This window comes from Tribolium madens, unplaced genomic scaffold, assembly GCF_015345945.1.
Source record: "Tribolium madens isolate multiple individuals breed KSU strain unplaced genomic scaffold, Tmad_KSU_1.1 Scaffold_19;HRSCAF=116;Tcas5.2_LG9, whole genome shotgun sequence".
Taxonomy (NCBI): Eukaryota; Metazoa; Arthropoda; class Insecta; order Coleoptera; family Tenebrionidae; genus Tribolium; species Tribolium madens.
In genome coordinates this window covers 8,853,183-8,878,566 of record NW_025400983.1, presented here as the reverse complement: position 1 = coordinate 8,878,566, position 25,384 = coordinate 8,853,183, and the positions used below count along the sequence as shown (strand labels likewise).

Genomic DNA, 25,384 nt, shown 5'->3' with positions numbered 1-25,384 from the left:
TTATGACTTACGGTGAAGGCCCTATGAATACTCGTAACACTGCTACGGGTTACAACTGCCGCAAAATTCTCTAAATTAAAAAAAAAATCTGTAAACAAATTATTATAAAAAGCGCAAAATAGAAAAAATAGTATAAAACATTTGTTACAGAAGACTCGTATCGGAATTTCCAACTCTTGCTTTGGATACCTTCTGCAGTTTGCATATTTTCATTTTTTTTAACGTATTGAACAAAAAACTAATAAATTTGAACCAAAAAGAAAATACTACCGCAACTGTCCCAAAAAAGCTCTATTTAAGCATAATAAATTTAATTAGCAAAACTTATTTATGTGGCTAGAAAGTGGGGATTACTTTTAAGACATTTTTGATTATGAGTATTAAATTTTGATTTTTTTTATATACTAGCGCAAATCTTACAGAATCGATAGGGATATCGACCTTTTTTTCAAAATGAAAAATGCGTCCGTAGAACGGGACCAATTTCTGCCTTGCTTTCGACGGTAGTCCAGACTAGCCTTAATATACTATTTTCCTATTTTTAGTTTTTAGAATTCGTTTCAAGTAATTACAATTTTTTGAAAAACTAAAAAACTTAAATCATTAATGAAAAAATAAAATTTTTAATTTTGAAATGAAAAGCTTTGCTCAATCATTCGTTCGATGCATTTTTGATATAGGCTGCTAAGTAGAAGTGATCACACTTTGCAGTTTTCTAACACCGTTCTTTAATGCAGCATTTAATATTTTTTATTTTATTATTAATTTCAACAAAACAATATAGACTTGAAGTCTTGGAAACGCCTTATACAAATTTGCGACACAATTCACGATTACGATTGAACAATTTTACAACTAGAGTGAAACAAAATATAAATTGTTTCAACCGCCATCGCCATTCGCCTTTAATATAAAATTTCAATCATGTGTATTTTTTCTGTTTTGGAAACTGTGATTCATGATTGAGTTTTTGTTCGATTTTGTAGCACCGCTTCATTTGCGCTTAAAAAATGTAATATTTCACCTGCAATTTTCACCGGTAACTTAAAATGCACCGTAAGAGCTTTATTATATAGCTGTCGTGTTACAACCTGTAGACACAAATGATGCATTAACATATTTAAATTACGCCTGGTTATTCTAAGTGAGGCCTAGCTTATTTGAATCGAGCGGAACTTTATGGAAATGGGTTGAAGGGCGATTTAACATGTTCGAGAAAGTATGTTTTTTATTGTTAAAAAGGTCAAATAAAATTAAAATGGACTTGTTGGAACTCGATGTCATTAGTAATTATGATTAGTGAGAGATCTACAAAACCATGTAATAAATTTCGACTTAAAAAGAGCAAAAGAACACAAACACGCCTTTGTCTGGAAGTCTGAAAGCAAGTTAGTGCTTTCCGGAGTCGGATGTAATGTATCATGTTGACTACATTGGATCATTGTAGAATTCGCAGGGAGCCAACCTGTTAACCAATTCGATTATTGGCTTTGATTAGACCCATTTATCGTTTTTTCGGAGAGTGAAGGAAGTAATAAATAAAGACGGACTGCAGAGAGATTTAAGCAAATTAAGGACACACAGGAAACAGAATAAGCTAGAGTTTGTTTTTGTTGCTAGACAGTTTTTCGATTTTTTATATCAAATATCATCTCTTAGAAAACCATTTCTTCTATATATTGCAATTGATATTTTGTGTCAAATTTTTTTTTGAAGAAACAAATGTTTAATTTTGATCACACTTTTTAGGCAATTTAAGTCGCCTGTGTTGTTTATTATTTAGCTAAAGCTGAAATTTTGTATTCACCTCGTTGCAATGATGTCAAAATTCTTGCTCAGGTGGATTGACTATACTAATAGGATTAGTATAAATAATGTAAACCTCATACTGTCAAGTCTTCGGGGGAGCATAATCTTTGACGAACCGCTTCTATTGTTAATGATAATTAAATTTACCCAACGCGTTGGTTTCAATATTAGGATTCTTCCCTTTCCGGAAAACAATAAGTTGTTGTCGCGGTATAAATCTAAGCCGTTTGTTCATCATAGATTCGTCATATTTCCTCAACATATAAATGGTTTCAGAGAGGAATAAGGGCGAAGCTCCTGAAAGCTATGGGTAGGTTTATAATACGAATGCGCTCCGAGGCAGCAGGTGAAGCAACCAGCAACACGGAGGCGCTAGTCGTGTTGCGATCGTGACCGAGTGAACCACAAGCCAATATTAACTTTTTTGGGGGATGGTACACGCACCGAGCATTTTTCTTGCAAGGGGTAAGTGCTGTATTATTTTTTCTCTCATATAAAATTTTTACTCTTGTATGAAACGATGAAGAAAGTTGTTGTTTCGTGTTTGCGTGACTGGGTAATAAAAAAATTTATGTAAAAATCTATTTCAGGTAATTAAAATGTGTGTCAGAAATGGAACGGTTTCTAGACGAGGAGAATAGAACTCTGGCACAAATAATGGATCCTTCGGATTACGTGGTAAGAGTTGTTTTATATTTTAACTTTTTTGAGAAATGATATTTTAAATTTGCATCGTAATTCTCTTAAGCCGGAAACGGATGGAACAGCTTTAATGCAACAATCCAATCACGTTCGATTGGTACACTAACCGCTTTTAACTCCTTCATCCCTGGTTTAAGTGTACCACAGAGAATTTTTAATAACCCGACAAGGTTATTAGTCGAAAAAATGACCAGGATGCGTTTTAATTGAGCAATTAACCCGATCACTTCCAGATTAATTAGCTTTGACTTAATTGATGGCTTGTTATTATTCATTTAGAAGCTCGTCCGTCTATTGAATTCTTAAAAAAAATTAGTGAAATGAAAATTTCAATTTAGGATAAGAAAAGAAAAAAAAACGACAAATTCCAATTCAATAAGGCTTAAAAATAATAAAAACTTTAATCACCTTATGCTTTTAGTAAAAATTATTCATGTTTTTAGGGTTCATTTTCAATGTCAAGTATATTACGTTATAGAGACCGAAATTCGAAGCGAGTTTTATAAGAAACGTCGTTTACAGAAGCTTCATCTTTTTTTTGTGAATTTTATCATTCAAATGTATGCACATAATTTATGATAGATACTTTAGTCTTAAATTTTCTGTTTCAGCGTGCAATATAAATAATAAGCGTCGTCTTATAAGAAACGCACTAAGTGTAAAACGTGATAACCGAATTTTTGAAAAAAATGGAAAACGCGCGACACATTTTCGGATAGATCGGTATTTATCGCGTTGAAAGCTCGAAATGTCATTGGGTGTTTGATTAGAGTTCGCCTTTGATAAATCACGTTCTGTTTTAATTTTTGCGAAATGTGGGTTACGCCATCGTATCTTATAAAACACGATTTTAAATGCTCGCAATGGAAATGATGGTTTTGACGAGCCAATTAAAAATAAAATTACACGGCCCTTTTGCAGGGTTTGATGGACGTTATTAATTTTTTAGCAGTAATGATGGTAAAACTTAATTATTCAGTTGTCATTAAGCTTCATAAATAATTCAGGTCTTATCAACAAAAGGTATTACCGTCATTTATGAATATGAAAATGTAGCGTCATATGCCATCACCGGCATATGACCACATAATAAAATTGATAGGTTTCGATATAATCGTCGAAAATTTCACGCGAAAATTGCCACCAAAATAAAAAAGTACGTTGAAATAGGTGTCGTAAAATTAAATTTGATGACATTTTGAGGGTAAACACGAAAAGTTTACGAATTTTCTTCTTCGAAGTTTCAGACATTACTTGTTTAGTCGAAGTTTTCAATTAGTTTTTTATAACTACACCAAGTTTTACCATCAACAGCGAGCAATTTTCATGATTTTTAAGTTAGGGTATCCAAACTCTGACTTAAAACTGCATTTTACAAAATTGGCAATTTTGACGTTATTTTTTTTTAAATTAGAACTTTGCCGGTCTGGAGAAAAGATCTCCATAAATCAATAATATAAAAAACCACACAAACTATCTTTTATATCAAGCGAGGTTGCTAAAAATCTGTAGTGTATGATTTAATCCCGAAATCCTCAAGTCACGAAACTCAGTTGATGATAATATTTTAAATTTTTAGCTAAAAATAATTTTTGTGGTATAATATTTCAATTTCTGAAGTAGGTCATCGAAAAAATAACGGCTTACACAAAATGGCTCAGAATTTAATATTGGATAAAAGCATTTTTACAAATAATAATTTTTTATATACGGGTGTGTTTGAGTTCGAAATGCGGCATTTGCAGTTTTACCACTAACCTATTTTATTCAAAAGCATAATTTTAATCCTCTTTCTGAGTGTTAGATTTCATGAACAAAATTGAATTATTATTTACGTCTCACAGAATTTCAATATAGAGTTGGAAAAACAGCGATCCCTTCTTTTAATTAAAAGTATGATAAACTTTTTAATATTTTAATAAATTATTATGGTAAACCGAATAAAATAATAAAAGTACTTAAATGACAACAATTTAAATTTTAAATTTGTGTATACAATGAGTCAAAATTATCAACATTTAAGGGTGTACGCGACCAACGATTCGAGACGTTAGTATATTGAAAACAAGATTACTCTCTCAATATACAACAAAATTTCAAATATTATACATCAAAGTGAAGGTTTTTTAAATCGACAGGCCGATACGTTGAGATTAAAAAAAAATGTAATACTTTTAAAAAAAGAACAAAAACGCATAAATGCTGAACTTGAAAACAACTTTACTCAGTCATTTTTCAAGTAATCAATCTTGGTTTTTGTAAGATAATTTAAAAGAATATTCTATAGGCTGATGCGTTGACATTTTTTTGAAAAAAAAGTGTTTGGTTTTTGAGATATTGTAATTGATGTAAAAGTCACGATATCTAACGGTAGACCTAAAGATTCGTTTTAGGGTTTTGGTATTTATTACAAAATATAAATTCTTAACAAATTCAATAAATACCATCTAATAAAACACTGTTGTTTTTAAATTATTAATAAATATATTTTGCCCAAAAATGACTCCTATATATAGTTCATTGCTTCTACCATTAGAGGCGTTGCCAGTGCTGCTTCTGTCGAGGATCGAGGGTCTTATCTGCCCAAGCAAAGGACGGATTACGGTCATATTTATCATGTAATTAGCATAATAATTTTCAGTTATTATTATTATAGAGAACTAGAAGCAGAAACGTTTGACGTGAAATGAAAAAACAAGCAAATTTTGTTGAAATTGTACTTCTATCGAATCTTCCGTGTTTAGTAGACCTTGGCATTTTTTTTTCGAAAAAATGTGTGCTTTGTAGGGATCTAAGATTATGTATTATCTATGAGAGTTTTAATAAACAGCAACCATAATCAGACAAAATAATTTATTATACAACAAATTTACACAGCTTATTATTAATTAAACAAATTTCGCCACCATAGTAACTAAATTGACTTATCCGTCCGGAAAAACTGTATTGTTGTTGGGTATTGAGTACCTAAAATAACCATTTTTCATACTATTTTATTGGGTCTAGCAAAGACTCAGCTTGTTTCAAGAGCGTATACAAAAAAAGTTTATTACTTTTAAACAAATGCTCGCCAGCAGTCTAAAACAAATAGTTTTTTAGCGGGGTAACTATGAAAAAAAAATCATTGGATAGATTGTTAATTTCAATTGATCATTTTCACAGGAAAGCCCAGAGACCAGTATCACAACAACTAAATCATAACAAACCCTTTAGTGCTTTCCCAAACAAAGCTTATGTTAAAGATAAATGATAATAATTAATATTTAATTACATACGCATTTAATTACATAACAAATGATACAACACTTGTTTTTTTTTAAATCAAGTCATAAATATTACGTTGCACATTTTATGTTTGACAATTGCGGAAATTTTTATGAATTTTTGAACTCGGTTGCATGTGGCAATATAATGTGCAATTAGAAGCTCTAAATATGTTTAGTGCGATTAGAAGCTCTAAATATATTTTGTCACGTGACGCTAGATTGATGTAATTAAGCAAAATAATGATCATTTACGAGTAATAGTGATTTATTATGGGAACCCTAAAGGCGGATATCATAAACTACTGAATCATAACAAACTTTAATGCTTTTGCAAACACAACTTGGGCTAAACTTGGCTATTAATTAATTTTATTAATAAACATTGGCGTTAATTAATATTTAATGTTGGCTTTTATTCAGTGTTGGATATTGTTTTTATTTATTTAAATTTACGTAAATTGATTGTTCTACACTAAATACCGAGTAAAAATGCATAGAGCCGGGCGTTTTTCAGTTAAGCTATTTATGTGCTTTATGAAAAAAAAATGTTGCTCAAAAACAATAATAAATTTTTATAGTAGGTACACACGAGTACCTACTTCTTTCACCAATAGGTTGTTTAAAAATGTATTAATTTTTTTCACTTTGTATAATCCTGTTATTAATTTATCAATGTAAAAAGAATTGGTAGATAAATTAAATATGCATGTAATTTGGTTTGAGGCGTTATTGTGGAGTAATCGTTCTTTTCTAATAGTCTTGTGTTTTGCTTTCTGGCTTTTCTGACAAGCATTCTCGTTTGAGCAAACACAGGAAAACGTAAAAGCAGGTGTACACTTTATTCTGCATTATTTTTAGTTTTCAATTACTTTAAAATTTGTCTTTCATCACTAAATGCATTTTGTAAAAGAAAAACTCTAAGTTATTTCTTTTGGTTTATTGTTTGAATAGACGGGAGACTTCTTCTTTTCTATTTATACAACTGAGATTTTGTTTTATAATAAAGTACTTTAACATGATTAAAATTTACACGTCTCTGAATATGTCGGGCAATTAATGAGAATTTAAGTCAAAATATTAATTTCATGTTTAAATTTATTGCATCCTCTTCAAATAATAATCGTTTCGTGATTATATATATATCTATCTATCTAAGCTAGAACTCCTAACTTTCATTAGAAGCCGAGCAGAGACTAATTATTTATTACGATGAGGAGGCACAGGCCACAAAATAAGTTCATTTTCAAGCTGCTAGTTTATAATAGTTTGTCATTCACATTCCTAACTCAGTAACTGATAATAATTAAACTTGCCCTTTGATTGTTTCAATTTCATGAATGACAATTCCACGTTCAAAAATTAAAAAAAAACTGTTTATGAAGAAAGTTATTAAAGTCGGCTCATCTAGTGCGTATTATAATTGCAATTAAATTTCGGGTGGGTCTAACATGTTTCCGATTTCGATTTGATCTCGGATACATTGTGGTAATATAAATTGGTTGTTTTCTTGGAATATCAAATGACATCGAAGATTCGGGCAAATCGGAATGACTCTGTCGTTTGCATATCTCCGAGTGACTCCGCAGGAGGCCTTCAGAGTTAAATGCCATCAGGTGGTTAATTGTACGTGGAAACTATTAGCTATTTTTGTCGATGCGAATCGATCAGCGAATTTCCTGCGGACGATCGTCTGAAAAGCGCGCGGAAATAGGTAATCCCCGAAAATGGCCGTCTGTTATAAGAATGTGTAATTGAAAATCGGCGGCAGTCAAACATGTAAATAGGAAAGCTACAGATGTCGACCACAAAGTCATTTCAGTAAAGAACACTTATTTAAATTGCAACCGGAATGGGATTTCATCTTGGAGGAGAGCCGCGGCACTTGCAATTTACTTTTTTCCCCGTTGGTGCAGACGAAATTATTGTTGGCGCTCGGCGGCTTGCTGCTGGTGCTCCACACCGCCAGAAATAATTTATTACAATCAAGAAAAGATTTATCAGCGGTTGTGTGGAAGGAATAAGGAGTTTTTCGCCGGAATGAGCGACCCAACAGCCTGTTGGATTTTACAAGGACAGCGACAAATGGCGGCTCGTTTTTAACTTCATTAATGGAGGCAAACTAATGTCATTGCTTCAGGCATTTTTTCAAACTCCGATAGAATAAAAACGTTCCTACAACGTTCCTGCATTTGTCATAAAAAATTTATAACAATTTTTAGCAAGGCGTTAAAAAATGAAAAATTTATTTTATTTTTCGCTGGAATCTCATACTATTTCATTTGTTATCTACTAAATTTTTTGTTTCAGAAATAAATTTGAAAGTTGCATGAGTAACATTTGAAAATATTAAAATTAAATCGGTGCTTCACAGCATTAGGTTTATTAATAAAAAATGAATAATTACGTTTTTTTCTTTAAATTAGAGAATTAAAATAAATTTGCGATACATTTAAATAAGTTTCTTACACAATAATTTAATTACTTATTTTTTTATGCTTTAACACACTTCTGTAAAAATATAATTGAGAACAGCCTTGTATAGAAATAAGCCAACAATTACATTTCCGGCTTTCCAGTTATTAAACGCTGCAATTTATTATCGCATAACTGTCTTTTATATCCGGACTATGATAGAAATTCCGGTATATTATTTAATCCTAAAATCCTAAAGTAATAAAACGCACACCGACAATATTTTGAGTTTTTAGGTAAAAGTTCTAGTTAGTTTCACAAACTAGGTCAAATAAAAAATGTTTATTATAAAGGTTTACAAAAAGTAGCTTGAAATTTAATCTTAGATAAAAGCAATTTCTCAAGTAACGTCCTTTTTACAGTCACGAGTTGTTCCTACAAAGCCCAAAACGCCAAGTTTGCGCTTATCTTACAACTAGTATTTATCTGTCTAAAACATCGTTTTTACAAGATGTCGTAAAATCTTAATCTGTATGTAATGGTTAAAGGGAAAAATGTGAATTGTATGATTTGTGTTTTTTTTTCAATTAATTTGCTTTTTAAATTGTTACATACATTTTTAATATGCACTTTCTTTAAAATATAGTACATTAAAAAAAATATAATTCAAATAAATTTGCAGCACTTGATTTAATCTATCTCAAAGAGAATTTTATTACTAACCCGGCACCTCCACCATTTTTATAGTAATAAAACAAAACCAGAGTTTGCAATTATTGCTTTGACGAGTTTAGAATTTTAATAAGTATAATGAATAAGTGTCTAATAAAATGAAAAAGTAACGTTTTTTACACTATTAAAATTGTGCTATTCGTCATCCGTCTTACTGATGGAAATCGGGTTTTTTCGCGCTCACTAGGGAAAAGTGTAAGGCAGGTAAAATCTATCTGTAACTGCCTTTGCGACCATCGAAGTAAAAAAAGTACATTCTTTAAAAATTAAATGTAATTTCTGTTTGAAACGTGACAAGTGTTTTATTGTTTTTTAGCGTAGTAGAAAAAAATATTAATTTATACCTTTGCGCGGTAATGAAAGAATAACTTTCACTTGCTGTAAAATAACAATTTTTTGACCATATAATAATTGAGTAAATTATTTTAATATTACAGCAGGATTTTGAATTACAACATCTTTGACGTAACATATAAAACATCATGTTAATTAAATCTCATTCCAATAAATATTTCATATAAATATGCTTATTATCATATAAATATGTGCTTATAGAATTGCACTTTTTATAAGTAGAGCAAAAAAAGTATAAATATTCTAACTGTTTTAACTTAAGACAAAGTGTGATTTGAGAAGTTGACACGATAATCTTTATGCAAATTAAAAAATTCACTATTTGTATTTACGTTAATACAAAATTATTGACGCGGAAATTGCTACTCATACACAATGGTAAACAAGGATTCAGAAAACATGTTCCTCTTAAAACCTACTAAGAGCGATAGTCGGATTTTTATCTAGTTTGTTTACCCTTTCAAAAATTACAATGTTTAGTTAGTGATTAAGATAGATAAACTAGAATCATATTCATGCCGTCTTTGATAGAACATATGATAATTGTTTCTAAAAAAACTGGAGTGTATGACTACTGAAACAGTGATTAGTTTGTCAACTACTGTCATGGGTTTCCAAAAATAAATAGTTAAATGTGTATTTTTTGTATCTAAGTGCTTTGTGACTTTTGTATATTTGGGTGCGTACATTTGGCACAAGTTGTGTGAAACACCCTGTATCGTCAACAAATATTTTTTATTAAAATTTAGCAAAAAAGAAACAGAATGGCTTTTGAAACAATGTACTTCTTGCTTTTAATTATACTATTTGTTTTTAACTTAAAATTCGCAAAGAATAAAACCACAAAACAAAAACTTCGACCAACCTTAATTATAAATTTATTTCATATCTCAATATTACTTTGAACAAAATTTAATAACAATTATTGTTTCTTGTACTTGATAACATCACAGAATTTTATTGTCTGGTGCGTTTTCAATAAAATCATTGTCTTTAATTTCTCAGTTTCTTGTTAAATTGTTTTATATTTATTATTATATTTTGGTCTGAGGGAAGGTAATTTTATTTTTTATGCACAATTTTTTTCCAGTTCAATTAAGAAAAATGTGGTGCTGTCATCAATTTCATTAAACGATGAAAAAAGTTTAAAGACGAGTTAAAGTTAGCAGCTGTCAAATTATCCGAAGTTGGGGAAAGATTCAGAAAATTGAACGGCATGATGTGGGGTTATTTTTCCAGTCGAGATATGCAAACATCTTAATCTAAATTGCATATTCCTGCTGCTGCAGTGACCCAAACACCTTCCCTATTTATCCGTCCCGAAACGACTCCAATTAACATGTTTACTTTGCAATTTGGTCTTGGAGAGCGAACCGCCCTCCGTTCTCAAACCCGGATTTTGTACTTCCTCCAGTTGATGGCGGAAATGCTTTGTTTCACGTCGACTGCCTCCTGTTTATGGAACGAGAAAGAGCAAAACGACAGTCACGACGTGACTGACACTTTTCTCTCAAATCTTCGCCCTAAAATGTGACAAAAATTTCTATTACGCATCTCTCACTACATGAGTTCTGCGGTCGCGTTATGAAGGGACGCAACTGCAGCTCATCGCAGTCAATGTCAATTTAAATGCAAATTCAGGAGTGAACTAAATTTTAGCTCGTATCGATTCGATTTGTTGTCATTTACGAATGAGATTACACCGGGCTTTACTAGAACCAACAAGCTCGAGAGGTTTTGTATTTAGTTGAGTGTTTATTTACAAATGCTGAAATTTATTTCTCTCAATTAAAACCGATCCGATGCGGATTAATCGAATTCTTACCAAATCGCTTTACGCAAATATTTTAGACATTATAGATGCAAAGTATTTTACTTATTAAATTTTTTTGCACATGAACAAATTTACATATCCCAAAGTCGATTAAAATCTCGATGACACACAAAATGGTTTTGTTGTTTCAGTCATTCTATTAAAACATGAATGTCTTACTTGAAATTTTTGTTATGAGTAGTATAAAAATCCAAATATACCCATTCCAGTTTTGCACTCTTTGCCTTTATTTATATTTGCCTTGACAGGAAGATGCATCAATGAAATTATCGTTTGACTGATAGACGACGGTTCAGAGATGGAATCTTGTTTGTATTTGATTTATTTGGGATTCGGCGTTTGGGTTATAAGATTTGCTAACATACGTCTGTATCAGGCTTCATCTGGTATATGACGAGTTAAACCCTCGCTTGTGAAAGGTTAAATTCTTGACACAATTTTATCCGACTATATTTCCTTGTATTTATCTAACCCTTCTTAAAATGGTATTGTAATTCATTAAACGGCGTTTTTGTTCCAGAATACTAACAAAGAAAATGTAGATCCCGACTGAAAAAATGTCAGCCTGCGGGAATAGGGTTTGGCAGGGTGTGTGCGCCCCCTCAAATGACAACACAAGAGGTTTTTTTACGGGATTTTAGCTTAATATGCTGAACAGCAACTGGCCGTTTTAATTCGAATATGTAGTCTAGAGGAAACGTTCAGAAATGATTTATTTTTAACAGATAATCATAAAAAGTGGCATTAGAATTTTAATAAGAATGCCAAACTGTCGGATCGGTGAAAAGAAAAGACGATTATTAAATTTAATGGCAATTATTAAAATGTTGGGAGAAATGATTCGGGTAAAGTAAATTGAGTTATTACCGATTTTATATCGCGCAGAGCCAAAAATAACCGAAAATTTTTACTCAGTTTGTTCTCAGTAACATTATTTGGACAGATAGTTGGTGGTATTCAGAAACACATTGGTTGTAATAGAACGAGAAGATTTTCAATTAACTGATTGTCTGTTCTGAAATCTCTTAACAAAATTAATGGTTTAAGAGCTATTAGTTTTAGTTCGGATTCTGTCAACGTTATATAGAGTGAAGTCAAGAAACTCAGTCTTGCAAAATTGATTTTCAAAGAGACTAACAAATTGAATTCATGATATACCTACTTAATACAGCTGTTCAGATAATTTTACTTTAATGAAATGAACCAAATTAGATTTGTAATAAACATTCTCTAAATTAATTAACTACCAGTAATTAGTATTCTTCATTAATCCAAAGCTGCATATTCTTTAAATGGAAAAAATTATAATTTTTAAACTTTTAGTTAACTGAGTTTACCCGGCGCCTCCATTATTGTTACATCATAATTTTTGTTCATACTAACTTTTAATACGCAATATATTTATTTCTAGAGGATACACAAAGAAATAAAACTTTAAATATTAAAATTGTTAGACATTCAATTTTTAAAGTAAGGTAAATGGAAAGTAATTTAGTAATTTTAATTAAAGTTTTCTGAATCTGGCGTTTTCTTTGCATCGAATGAAACTTTTCTGATAGGTGTAAACACTATTCAAACATCTGCAGTTTCAATTCAAAAATAAAATTACCAAAAGATTGCGATTTTGCACCAGAATTTACTCGCACTGAATTCTTTGATAACAAAATGAAAATATTTGCTTAGCTTTCGTACCACAATATATACTTCGAAAGCTCGTTTTTATCGTACAATTCTTTGGTTATGTATTTTCAATGCTGCAATGTATTCGATTTTTTACTTAAAATTTTTTCATGATTCGTCAATCCTTTGTTGGACTCGCCCTATAATACACGGCCCGGATTATCTGGGATGGGCCGACAACGCCTAATTGCAGCGTTTGTAATGCGGGCACTGTGGGACCACGTATTGTCGTGTTAGAGTAAATCCGTCGTAAATTTGATTATGTGGTCGTGATTGACGGCTTCATGTTAGACTCAATCAGTCAATCAATCAAGCATCGTCTTGATCACGACATTTTGGACTCGGATTTAAAAGCTCGTGCTAAAATGTGTTTTATGCTCGAATGAATCAAATGGAAATGATAGTTTGCATGGGTCGTTTTTTACGAGTCAGTTGACGTCAATGCATGTGATCAATATAACTGGCAAATATAAGTTGTCAGAACTGATCTCATATTTATGGCATTGTGGCCCATGTTTCACCACTGTTTTACTAAAACTGACAACTTTTGTGATACAATTTGATGAAGTTTGCCTTTAGAATCCCAAACCGCTGAAATTTGGAAGGTTGACTAAGAAACAAAAGAATTTATAAAATTATTTACTTTTGAATTTATTAAAATAGTTGTAGGGAAAATACCGGTTCTGGACCAAAGGGGTTTTGATCTCAAAAACATACCAATTTGCTTAAATTTGACATTTTTTTTAATTATCAAAAAAAACCATCATTGTTCAAGCAAAATAGGTTATTTTTCAAGGGTAACCAGAAAAGCAAAAAAAATCGTGAAAACAACCCCGATTTTCAAGGTAACTTAATTAAGTTAAAAACAATCGATGAAACAATAAGTCTAGGATAATAAAGGGACTTCCCTAGGAGTATATTACTTAACATATTTTTTAAAGAATAAATGGAGCAACTAACAAAGAAGTGCGCAGTATGTAATATTGAAAAATCTTTAGATAATTATTATGTTGCAAAGAAATATAAATACGGTGTTCACAGTATGTGTAAGTCATGTAAAAATGCATATGAAACTAAAAGAGCTAAAGAAAAAATTAAATGTGAGTGTGGAAAATCTATTGTAAAATGTTATTATAAAAAGCATACTTTAACATCTTTTCATAAACTAAAAACGATCTATGAAAAGTAAGTCTAGGATAATAAAGGGACTTCCCTAGGAGTTTATTACTTAACATTTTTTTTTGTATTAAATGGAGGCCCAAAAAGGAAAACAAAATGTTAAGGATCTTCGAAAGATTGCTACTAATTTAGGTATTAAAAAAATCTACCGAATGAATAAGATTCAATTAACTGAAGCTATTAAAAAAATTGATGCTGCTCAAATCAATGAAAACATATTTAAAAAAAAACTGCCAAAAAGAAGAAGAATTTAGAAAAACTTTAAATGATCAATCTAGTACTAGCTCAGCTCCAACATTTATCGAAATTAAAAACAAACAGTGGAAAATACCATGTTGGAAATGTTAGAAAACAAGGAAGATAACTTTTATCCTTTAATAACTCTAAAAAGACTTCGTCAGAAAACAAAAAAAAATATATTTATGCTTATTCAAGAATGACAAAAAAAAGAACTATATGATGTACTTTTGAATATAATTTCATAATTGAACAAATAGTTTATGATTTAGCTAAAAATCACTCTCTAAAGAAACTTGAAAAATTAATTAAAAGATTTTATGAATAAAATGAAATAAAAGAGATTAAGGAAAAATAATGGATGTTAGGACAAATAGGTAATAAATATGATTTTGATAGTACAGAAAGCAAAGAAGAAAATCATGATGAAAAGAAAAAGAAAAATATTCAATGTGATATATGTAAAGGATTTTTCACTGAAAAACAAATAAGTAGACATAGATCAAAACATGAACAAACAGATGACGAATTTTTTGAATTACAGGAAAATTATAAAAATAGAATAAAAAACTATATTCATCATAATAAAGATGAAAGAATGAATGAAAAGGATTATATGAATTATTTAGAAGAGAAAGGACTTATACTTGTAAAAAATTTGCTAGTAACTTATATAAATATTAAGATAAATTTAAATATGGATTGTGAATTTATGATGAAAAACCACATTACCACATTATCTGGAAATTCTTAATTACCAATATGGATTAAAAATAAAAAAAGCATGCGTAAATTTTAAAAATGATGATAACAAATGTTTTATGTACAGCATATTATCTTGGTTGTATCCAGCAAGAGATCATTCTGATAGATTTAGTAATTATACTAAACCAGAAATGATAAATTCTTTAAAATTTGAAGGAATAAATTTTCCAATGGAAATCAAAGATATTCCAAAGTTTGAATTACAAAATAAAATTACAGTGTATGTATGTGTTTTATTATAAAAATAATAAAATTTATCCATTGTTAACAAGAAAAAGACAAGTGTACGATAAATCTGTTGATTTATTATTTTTTAAAAAAGATGAAAGGAAGCATTATTGTTGGATAAAAAACTTGTGTGCATTATTTAACAATCAAATTAGTAAAGATTCACACAAACAATGGATTTGTAAAGGTTGTTTTGCATATGCCTCAAAAGAAGAACAATGTTTGTTAAATCATGAACAATTTTGTATTCACAAAGAATCCTATCTTCCAAAAATGCCTTTTATAAAATATTATTGCAACAAATGTGAAAAATATTTTTCAAAAGAGAAAGAAGAAACAGAGCAACATATGAAAAAATGTAGTGGTAATCAACCAGATAAAGGAATAATAATTAAAAAGCCAACATTAAAGTTTCAAAATGTCCAGCGAATACAGAGACATCCATATTGTATTTATGCTGATTTTGAATGTCTTTTAATATAATCAAAAAAGAATATGACAACAAAGTAAAACTGCTTTATATGGATACAGACTCTTTAATTTATGCATTCGGTTTAGATTCAAAAAGTTTTTACGAATTCATGAAAAAAAAATCCTGATTCCTTCCATACATCTGAATACCCAAAAGATCATAATATTAATAACTGTAGATGTTTAGGAAATTTGTATGCTTCACAATTATATAGTGAGAAAAATAAGAAAGTAATAGGAAAATTCAAAGACGAATTAAAAGGTAAATTAATGAAAGAATTTGTAGGATTAAGATCAAAATAATATGCATATATAAAGAAGGACCTGTTGTGATGGCCGGGATGGTTAATGCATTGTTTCTTTCAACACATAATCGTGGGTTTTACTATGATCATCAAGAAGTAATCAAATTTTACTTTGGATTAAATAAAATTGACATTAAATGTCACAGCAGTGACAGCTATGTCATTTGTAGTGGATTGTTTCCAAGGTAATGATACGCTCAAAATTCATACTTTTTGATTTTGCAGCGCGGTGTAGCGATAGCGATATTAACAAGAGAATTTTTTTTATGAAAAAATGATCGGGCTTTTGATTTTTGGCATCAAAAATATCTGTTAATAGACTGAAAAAAAGAGTTATGACCCAAACACTGGAAGGGTCCCATTGTCACCGGAAATCTATAGCTTTTACAAGACTTCCGTTTACACCATATCAAAGAGTGTCTTTTTGTCCCTTGACATGCAAAGTTTCATAATAATCGGGTAAACGATAACAAAAATATTTCCAAAAAATCATTTTCCATACCGATTTTTGGAAAGCTGTAATTTTTCTATTTTTTGAGTTAGGTCAGTAAATACTGTGCTCTCTATTCTCATTTGTAGAGGGGTATTCGTGGTTAAAATTATGCCACACATTTTTGAAACACGCGATATAAAGAAGGATGACGCAAAGGAATTTAAAAAGTTTAAAGGTATTAAGAAATATGTGGTAGGCGAAAAAATCACGTTTGAGCAATATAAAAGTGTTTGTTTGATCAAATAGAATATTTTCATAAACAAACAAATCTTAGAAGTTATAAACATGAAATTTATACAGAAGAGGTAAATAAACAGTCTTTAAATTGGAAGGATGATAAGAGATGTTTAATTCCAAACTTAACAGATACATATGCTTGGGGTCATTATCGACTAAAATCCGCGAAATAAATGGATTATTGTAGAAAATGTAAATCAAAAACAAAAAGTATAGGTAAGCCAACATTTGTTAAAAAACGGAAACTTTGGCGAAGAATATCAATATGTAGAATTTGTGAATCAGAAAAAAATAATGTATCAAAACCACCAGAAGATATAGAGATTGAAGAATTATTCAAACCAGCAAGAAAAACGTATCTAACCAGAAAAACCATTCAAATAGAAATAGGAAATACTTATCAAATTGATTTATATTTCTTCTATAGATCAGAAAAAAAGATAGATAATCCATCTTATAATCTAAGATTGAAAAGTGAATACGATGAAAAAGATAATGATTTAAAAAAATTTAAAAAATTAAACAATGGTTATATTGGTGTAATGAATGTTATAGATTGTAACGGTTTTATTTCGTTACTTTTATTTAAAACGTTCTAAATCTAGTTACAAAATAGTTTCGCTGGTATGGGAGGCGTTTGGGTCCCATAAACGCTTGGGTACTACTGTCATTGACTTAACATCCGTGTCAACCTAAAATCGCCGGTCTAGGGGGCGTCAGAGGGCCCTAGAGATGCTTGGGGACTGTAAGATCGTTGTTGCAACCTCATCTAGTATTCAACTAAAAAGACCAAAACATAATAGAATACCGTATCGTGTTTACCTTACCTGCTCCCGTCATTTGGGTTTTAGAGTCATTTTCCGTTTTGTTCTTTTTGTACCGTTGGCCCCGGCTTTGGAGGGAGTTGGACAAAGGCCTGTTTCCCTCAGTTTTCTGCATTTAGTTGAGTTGTCTGGCTATGAAAGGGCTACAAGGAGTGGGTAGTTCTCGAGCGTTTTATACCGTCCCTCTGGAGGATGTGGGCAACTCCACCAGGTAATTTTAGTGCCCATGTTTCTTCTGTGTCGTCGTACCGAGTTGTAGGGCGCCTCGGTGTGGTTTAAAAGCCTCTTTGTCTCATCCATGTTATCGTGCATGACTCAAGAGCACAAACTAAAATTTCCTTTTTTCGTTACCCTTTCTAATTTTTCACTTACCTTACGACTATTTCCAACTATTGCGTAATATCGGCCGTTTTCGCACAAAGCCACATGTTCAAAATGTAAACAAACTTAATCTTTCCCACCTGTTACCACACATGGGTCACGTCAACTTCGCATGCGGCTTTCAAGAACTTAATGTGCGCGCTCTCGGCAGATAGCGAGAGATTCAAAATTTTTCACCTTTTTATACACGGTCCGATATTGACTACATTTCGCGCTCTGAATCGATAGCTCTGATTGGTTTGCATACGTGACTGACCATTTCAAGCAATTTCCGGGGAGAGACCCTCTCGCTTAGTGTTTTGGCAGTGCTTGAGGTTGCAGTGAAATCGTATCTAAAGGCATCCCTTTTGGAAATTTGAGAAAATTAAAATTACTTGAACCAGGTACCTGTAAATCCGAGGAAGCTACCTACCGTACCGTTTAGTTTCTGAATTTCTTCGGAGTTTTCCTAAAAATTAGTACCTACCACTGCCAGCCTGCCACGTGCTTAGGAAACTTGCGAGAAAGGGTAAAAGAGCAATAATTTTTCATTCATTATTTCAATAATATATTCCAGAGCTACCGTTTCCGYCTCGTATTATTTAATATCYCGATTATTRTCCCGRCACGAACCCCRTACTTTTTYTTCAAGTACCGACCATCCCTCGCTGAGGTAATATAAAATCTGTACATCTTACGGTATACTAATTATTCTCTCGTATGAATBAGGGACGCAAGTAAGGGGGAAATTTTCCTGTCTTTACGGAGGCCAGAGAGAGACCTATCAGTCCGTATTCTGTACCTGTCGTCTCCGCCGCCTCCTTCGTTCAAGTTCAGATAAGTTTAGTGCGGCGATTCTGCGGTTTATTCATTATTAAACATCTCTTAAATTTAATTTCATTAATATCTTCTTCTTAATTTTTTTAATCATTTTAATACACTACCATTTATTTTTATCAGACTACAATTTTCAATGTAATTTTACATTCACAATTGTAAGGGATATAGCGCTATGTTTCGTTTATTTTTTTGAATCTAAACTTAATTTTAATTTATTAAATTATATTTTAATTTTTTAATATATCCCTTAAAATATTATTTTATTTTGTTGGCTGAGTGCTACGTTCCCAGTCACGTGGTACTAGAGGCCCATTATTCGACTGGGTGGCGCCCATAAAGAAAAACTCCACGATCAGGTCTCCTTTGAAATACAGGCTGCCAAAGTATCACCTATTTTAGAAAAAAAAGAAAATAGGTAATAAGATATACAGGGTTATTCATAAATATGAAGCAATATTTGAACCTCAAAAATTACCCATAAAATGATGTTAATTTACATAATAACTCGTGTCCTATCTCTACTGATAAGAATTTTATAGCCTCGGAATGTGGGTATGGAAAAATGATTTTTTTGTAATAACTTTGGAACTATTCGACCAAATATTATAAAATTTGGAACATTTCTTTGTGATAACATACCTTTTGAACTGGTAATCACGAAAACCGGATACATCCACTCAATTTCCGGTTCCAGCAGTTGCAGGTCACATTTTCTGTGTTTTTCCATTTTTTTGCTCTCTTAACACCAATTTTTTATTACCCAAATAGATAGAGTAATCAATTTCGAATAAAAAACGCATAATCTTTAATACCTCTAAAATGGACCGTTTCAAAGATATTTTAATTTAAACTGAGGACTGCACAACGCTGTAATCAAAAAATAGGGATTTTGAATGGATGATATCCACGGTAACAAATGACAATGGCAATGATCTAAACAAACACTCATTAAACTCAATGTACAAGACTTTTCTATCATAAAATATATATCTTTTTCCAGAATAAGTTTTAAATATTGCATCAATTCTTTTTCCTTTTGGTATTTCTAAATTTTCAATAGATTGACTATTATATCCACTTTTAACATTAAAACTTGGAAAATCAATTAAATAATATAAATTTTTAACAACTATTAAAACATCACTTGAAGGTCTTTGATAAATATGCGAAATTTCTTTAAAATCAACTGGCAAAAAATGTAAATAATCTGTAATTAATTTCGGTTCTTTATCATAAGTCATGTCTTTTAAATTGACTAACCAAACATATTTCTTATAAAAAATATACATATGATGATTTGCAATTAAAAATGTATCAATTTCTTTATTAAAATCACATATATTCACTAAAGGCTCATGAGTCGAAGACGAATTACCAACTGTATCTTTTACTCCGACTTCACGGACGCGTTGCCAGACTTTGCTTACAGTAGGTTTAGCTGTTGTTGTTGCTGTTGGTATCAATTCATATTTTAATTGTTCAAGTCATTAAACAATTATTTTTAAATTTTATAAATTTTACATATACTATTGTAAGGGATATAGCGCTATATTTCATTTCCAGTCATTATTTTTTAAATCTAAGTATTTACTTTAATTTTTTTATCAGAGATATATGTTAAGTTTTTGAATATATCCTTTTATTTATTACTTTCTTGGCTGAGTGCTGCGTTCCCAGTCACGTGGTACTGATAGCCCATTACTCGGCTGGGTGGCGCCCAAAAACAAAAATCCCCACGACCTACTCTTCATTAAATACAGGCTGCCGAGGTATAACTTGTTTTAACAAAAAAAAAGGTATTGACTAACCAAACATATTTCTTATAAAAAATATACATATGATGATTTGCAATTAAAAATGTATCAATTTCTTTATTAAAATCACATATATTCACCAAAGGCTCATGAGTCGAAGACGAATTACCAACTGTATCTTTGACTCCGACTTCAGGGACGCTTTGCCAGACTTTGCTTACAGTAGGTTTAACTGTTGTTGTTGCTGTTGTTGGTATCAATTCATATTTTAATCGTTCAAGTCGTCCATATAAATACTAAATTGCCCACATATCGTCTTGAGTTGATTTATCTATTGATAAAAAATTGATAAAAAAAGTGATATTTCACCTTTATAATAGGCGTACATAATTGAATTATTATTTGCAGAATTTTGCAGAATGTTCAATACCTAACGTGTGTCCGATTTCGTGTAATAAAACTGTATAAAAATTAGTCTGACCGTAAAAACTGCTAAAACATTATCTTTTCCGTCAAAACTGCTAGAACATATTCCTTTTTGACACCGTGAATTATGATTATGTTGAAACATCGTATTAGAAAATGAAATGAGTATGTCCGGTTTAACACTATTGTAATTAAACTTTAAATTTGAAGCAGATTCCCATTGATCAAAGGCTTTTTGTGCTAATTCTTTCATCTCGTTTGTAGCTAACGAAAAATACCATTTAAGATTTGTTTTATTCCATTTTTGATAATGAACTCTATAAGCTGTTGSATTATCTTTAACGCCACATCTAGGTTTACTGATAARWGCAAGTGTTTCTTGATTTAATGTTTCATCAGTTGGTAAATTATAGAATTCTTGAAACCTTATTAATGCTTCATTGGTATGCGAAGCACTAGTCAAAGACGTTTCTGTTAATAATGATCCATTACTCTCTAAATACCCAAATTGTTTTAAATAACTTGTAATATTAACATCATCTGAACTTTTTACAGTAGTGAGAAATAAGAAAAGAATAATATATTTCATTTATTAGAGTAAATTTCGCTTTGCATGCTACGCACGAATTTAAATATCAAATTAAACAATTGAAATATCTTCAAAAATAATTATATTACAAAAACAATCTCCAAAATCTTTAGACTTGAAGTTCATATTATCTCTTTGCAGAGACACTCTTTGTTGTTTATCAAGAAAATATGAAACAGCGTCATATAACTTATTAATATTTGATGAATCTGAAAATAAGTCAACATATCGAATTGTTTTAAATACAATAAAATCGAATAAAATAAATACAATATCAATCTTTATAGTACAGGAACAAAAAATAAGGCTTTCTTTGTTGAGAGGTTCAACCGTATTTTAGGAAATAAATTCAAGCCAATATTATATGACAGTTTTGATTGGCTTTCGTTACTTCCAAAATTATAAAATCTTTTAACAATTCTTATCATACTACATTCAAAATGAAACCAAAGGATGTAAATAAAGAAAATGAAAGAAAATTATTAGAAACCGTATATATGATTACATTAACAAATAAAAAACCAATATTTGAAGTTGGTGATAGAGTTAGATTATCTAATGTGGTTGACGTATATCGTAACAAATTAAAAACAAATTGGACTGAAGAAATATTTACTGTTGTAGAAAAACGAGTATATAATGTTTGGATTTATTTTGTTTCTGACCTAAATAGTGAAAAAATTAAAGAGGGTATATACGAAGCAGAAATACAACTAACATTATTATAAGAATTACTGAAATAATACAAATAAATAATAAATATAATTTTTTTCTTTTCTTGTTTTAATTCAAAAATCTTTAAGTTTGCCTTGATTAATAAATACGCTGTGCTCATGAGTACTTTGTCCGAATTTTCTGTATTCATTTATTAACTAGAGAAAGAGTATTTGCTAAACGTCTTTTTGCTCGTTCTTTATTGTTATATCTAATAACAGGATTTTTGTTCAGTAATGCGTTTATTTTTTCTTCATCATAACTATTTACCTCTTTTAATTCTTGTTCCAATACATTAATTTTATTATCTTTATACTCAATTTCTTCGTCCATTTTTTCTATTGTTTCAACCGCAGCATTTCCTAATTCTTTTAAAATTCTGTTTTCCATATACAGTTGATTAAATGCTTTAACTTTATTACCAACAGATAAATTATTATTTATAAAATTATTATTTATCTGATTTTTGTCTGCAACATCAATTAATGCCATTATTTATTAGGTAGGGAATTCGCCTACGGCTCATGAGCATGCGAAGCACTAGTCAAAGACGTTGACAGAGTCAAGGAATTCATAGTCTGATCAAAAATTTTATCAAATTCTTCTTCGGCTTTTGTACTGCCAGCAGCTTTGTAATCTGATTGAGATGTGTTTGCTTTGTGTTTAGGTTTAATTTGTTTCTGTTTTTTGTTATATTGTTCTATGTTGTTTGATTTTTTGTTATGTTTAATTACTGTTTCACCAGTGAGAAATTTTATTTGATTCCTAATTGTGTTTTCACTTATTTTATTCTGTTTAACAAAGTCTTTTAAGGTAATATTTTTAGAAGTAGGGTCTCCTTTTTGTGCTAAAAAATTTAAAGCTAATTGTCTTGATCACATATTATTTAAATTCTTAACTGATGGAATACTAGACTCTGTTAACGTATAATCTTTTTTAATTATTATGTTTATCTTTTGTTTAGCTGACTTTTCCCTTTTGGTATTATGTCTCATTTATTATGAAATAATATCTTTCTAATAAATGGAGAATAACACTGACATTTTAATTTGCTTGAATTCATGGGGTTTATTGAAGAAATAACGAGTGGTATAGTTGAAAGATAAAAAGCGCAGATTCATAAACGGTGAAGAATTTAAATTTGTTATAACAAACGATGAGCATATTGAATTGCTACGAAAAGTTACTTACAAAATTACCTCCAGAAGTAGCGCAAAAACATCTGCATACACTATTAGTTACCTTGAAAATTGAGGTTGTTTTGCTCAAAATATTAACTTTTTGAGTTACCTTAAAAATCTGAGTGTTTTCCTTAAAAAATTATACTTTTCTGAGTTTGCGGTAGAACTTATATATATACTACTTAAAATATTTATAAGAACAAGGGATGCTAAAATTTTAAATCCAAAAACTTTGCAATTTCTATAGACACAAGATTTCTTCGCATCTCCAGTTTATTATGAGTACAAAATTTTATAACTTGAAACAAATTTTCCTCCTTTATTTAGGATGATTTGAAATTCAACCCAACAGCAGTCACACGCTTATGTTTTCGTCATGTAGCTCACTAATTGATGACAGACTTAAAAGTAATAATCCTGAAAGTTCTCGAGTGATATTGAATTACTTTGAATTTTGTTGTTTATAAGAGCTTCAATGTACAAGGACTTGATAAAAGCGTATCAAATTCGAGTTAAATTATGAAGCTGCCGTCAAAGTTTTTACAGTCCAGATTTGCCCTTTGCCAGGAGGTGCTTGCGCCCTTTATTTTCGAAATTTGTCCATTGATGTGGTGGACATTGTTTGGTGAATACGGCCCTGGTATAATGGCCCGACCCCGAAAGGAATTTCAGTGTAGAGCCGGCGAGTCTACCATAACCATCCTTGTTATTTATAGATTCCTTTAAATGAAGCAATGAAAAAAGGATTAGAGCACGAGTCGATCTATAAGTAAACTAAATGAAAAGTTAAGAGGAGACTAAAGTCGGTAATTATTTCTGATGGCGTCGACAAGATGATTTATTCAATTTAAGAGACATCGACAGCGGCAAAACTTATCTAAATAAATTTACAGACAAGAAACTTCCAACTCAGCTATTCATCGATGAAATTATGAACAAGAAAAGGAGTTTTATTTCAATTAGAAGTTTGAAAGGCACAAAATATACACAAATCTTTATTCTGTGAGAAAAATGTTTTAATCCAGAAATAATTAATTTTTATTGTATCAGATTTCCACAGACTATTCCTGAAATGGTTTCGAGATTTAAGAATGACAAATCTAGTTTCATAAAAATGTAAAGCCTTGAACTGCAATAATTCAAAGTTATTTTATTAATAGGTAAGTAAAAATACAACAAAGCTTTTGATGTTATTTATTCGCAATATAATTCAAACAGAAGAATAGTCAATAAATTATTTATGAAATTCAAAACTTGTTAATTGTTTTGTGTAACATTTGCCGCTTAAAAGATCAAAGATAGTTCACTTTATTTAATTTCTCACGTTTTAAATTTCTTTCTCCGAGAAAATATTTTATTTGTAGTTACGACAAACAGCTTTTAAAAAATTCTAATTATCCTAGAAAAACAATTAATGCTTTGCTTAAACTACACAATTGTTTCAAAATTAAAATAGTTATTTCTCGAGACTTTGATATAAAGTAATATAATTATTATATTGTTCATAAAATAACTTAGGGCATGTTTTGTTGTCAATATTCTACTGCAAAACACATTTATAGTTTCCATTACAGGAAATCTTGTTAAAAATTAATTTTCCAAGTTATAAAGAATGCTCGTAATTCAGATTGAAGATTGAGAAAATTTTATATGCAGTTCCCCAGTAAAACGAAATTTAAAAGTAACTTTAACGGCTATATTTTATTTTATTTAATTTGGAATACTATTTCAAGATAATTTACATTACACTTAACAAAAACAAATAATATTTTAAATGTTTTTATTGAGGATGTAAAAATGCTTAATCAATTTTACACACCTATACATAAAATACACATAAAATTTTAACCCTCATATTTTTTATATATTTAGAAAGAAAAGGAAATTATTATAAATCTATTTAAACTCTAAACAAGGAAATTTAAATTATCTACAGTTTTAAAATTAAATTTGTTTCATTTTAAATAAAACCGTTATTTTTATCTCGACTAA

The 25,384-nt window shown here is 30.3% G+C and overlaps 1 protein-coding gene across 1 annotated transcript in view; it reads left to right on the top strand.

Annotated features, from left to right (window-relative positions):
• Nucleotides 1–2,145: 2,145 nt before the first annotated feature.
• The window catches only part of LOC123012323 (dopamine receptor 1), a 65,068-nt gene continuing 41,829 nt past the window's right edge, over nt 2,146–25,384 (top strand). Inside the window, exons 1-2 of the mRNA XM_044410164.1 lie at nt 2,146–2,274; nt 2,400–2,487. Coding sequence (XP_044266099.1) covers nt 2,422–2,487 — 66 coding nt within the window. The 5' untranslated portion in view covers nt 2,146–2,274; nt 2,400–2,421. The remainder of the gene's footprint in view (nt 2,275–2,399; nt 2,488–25,384) is intronic.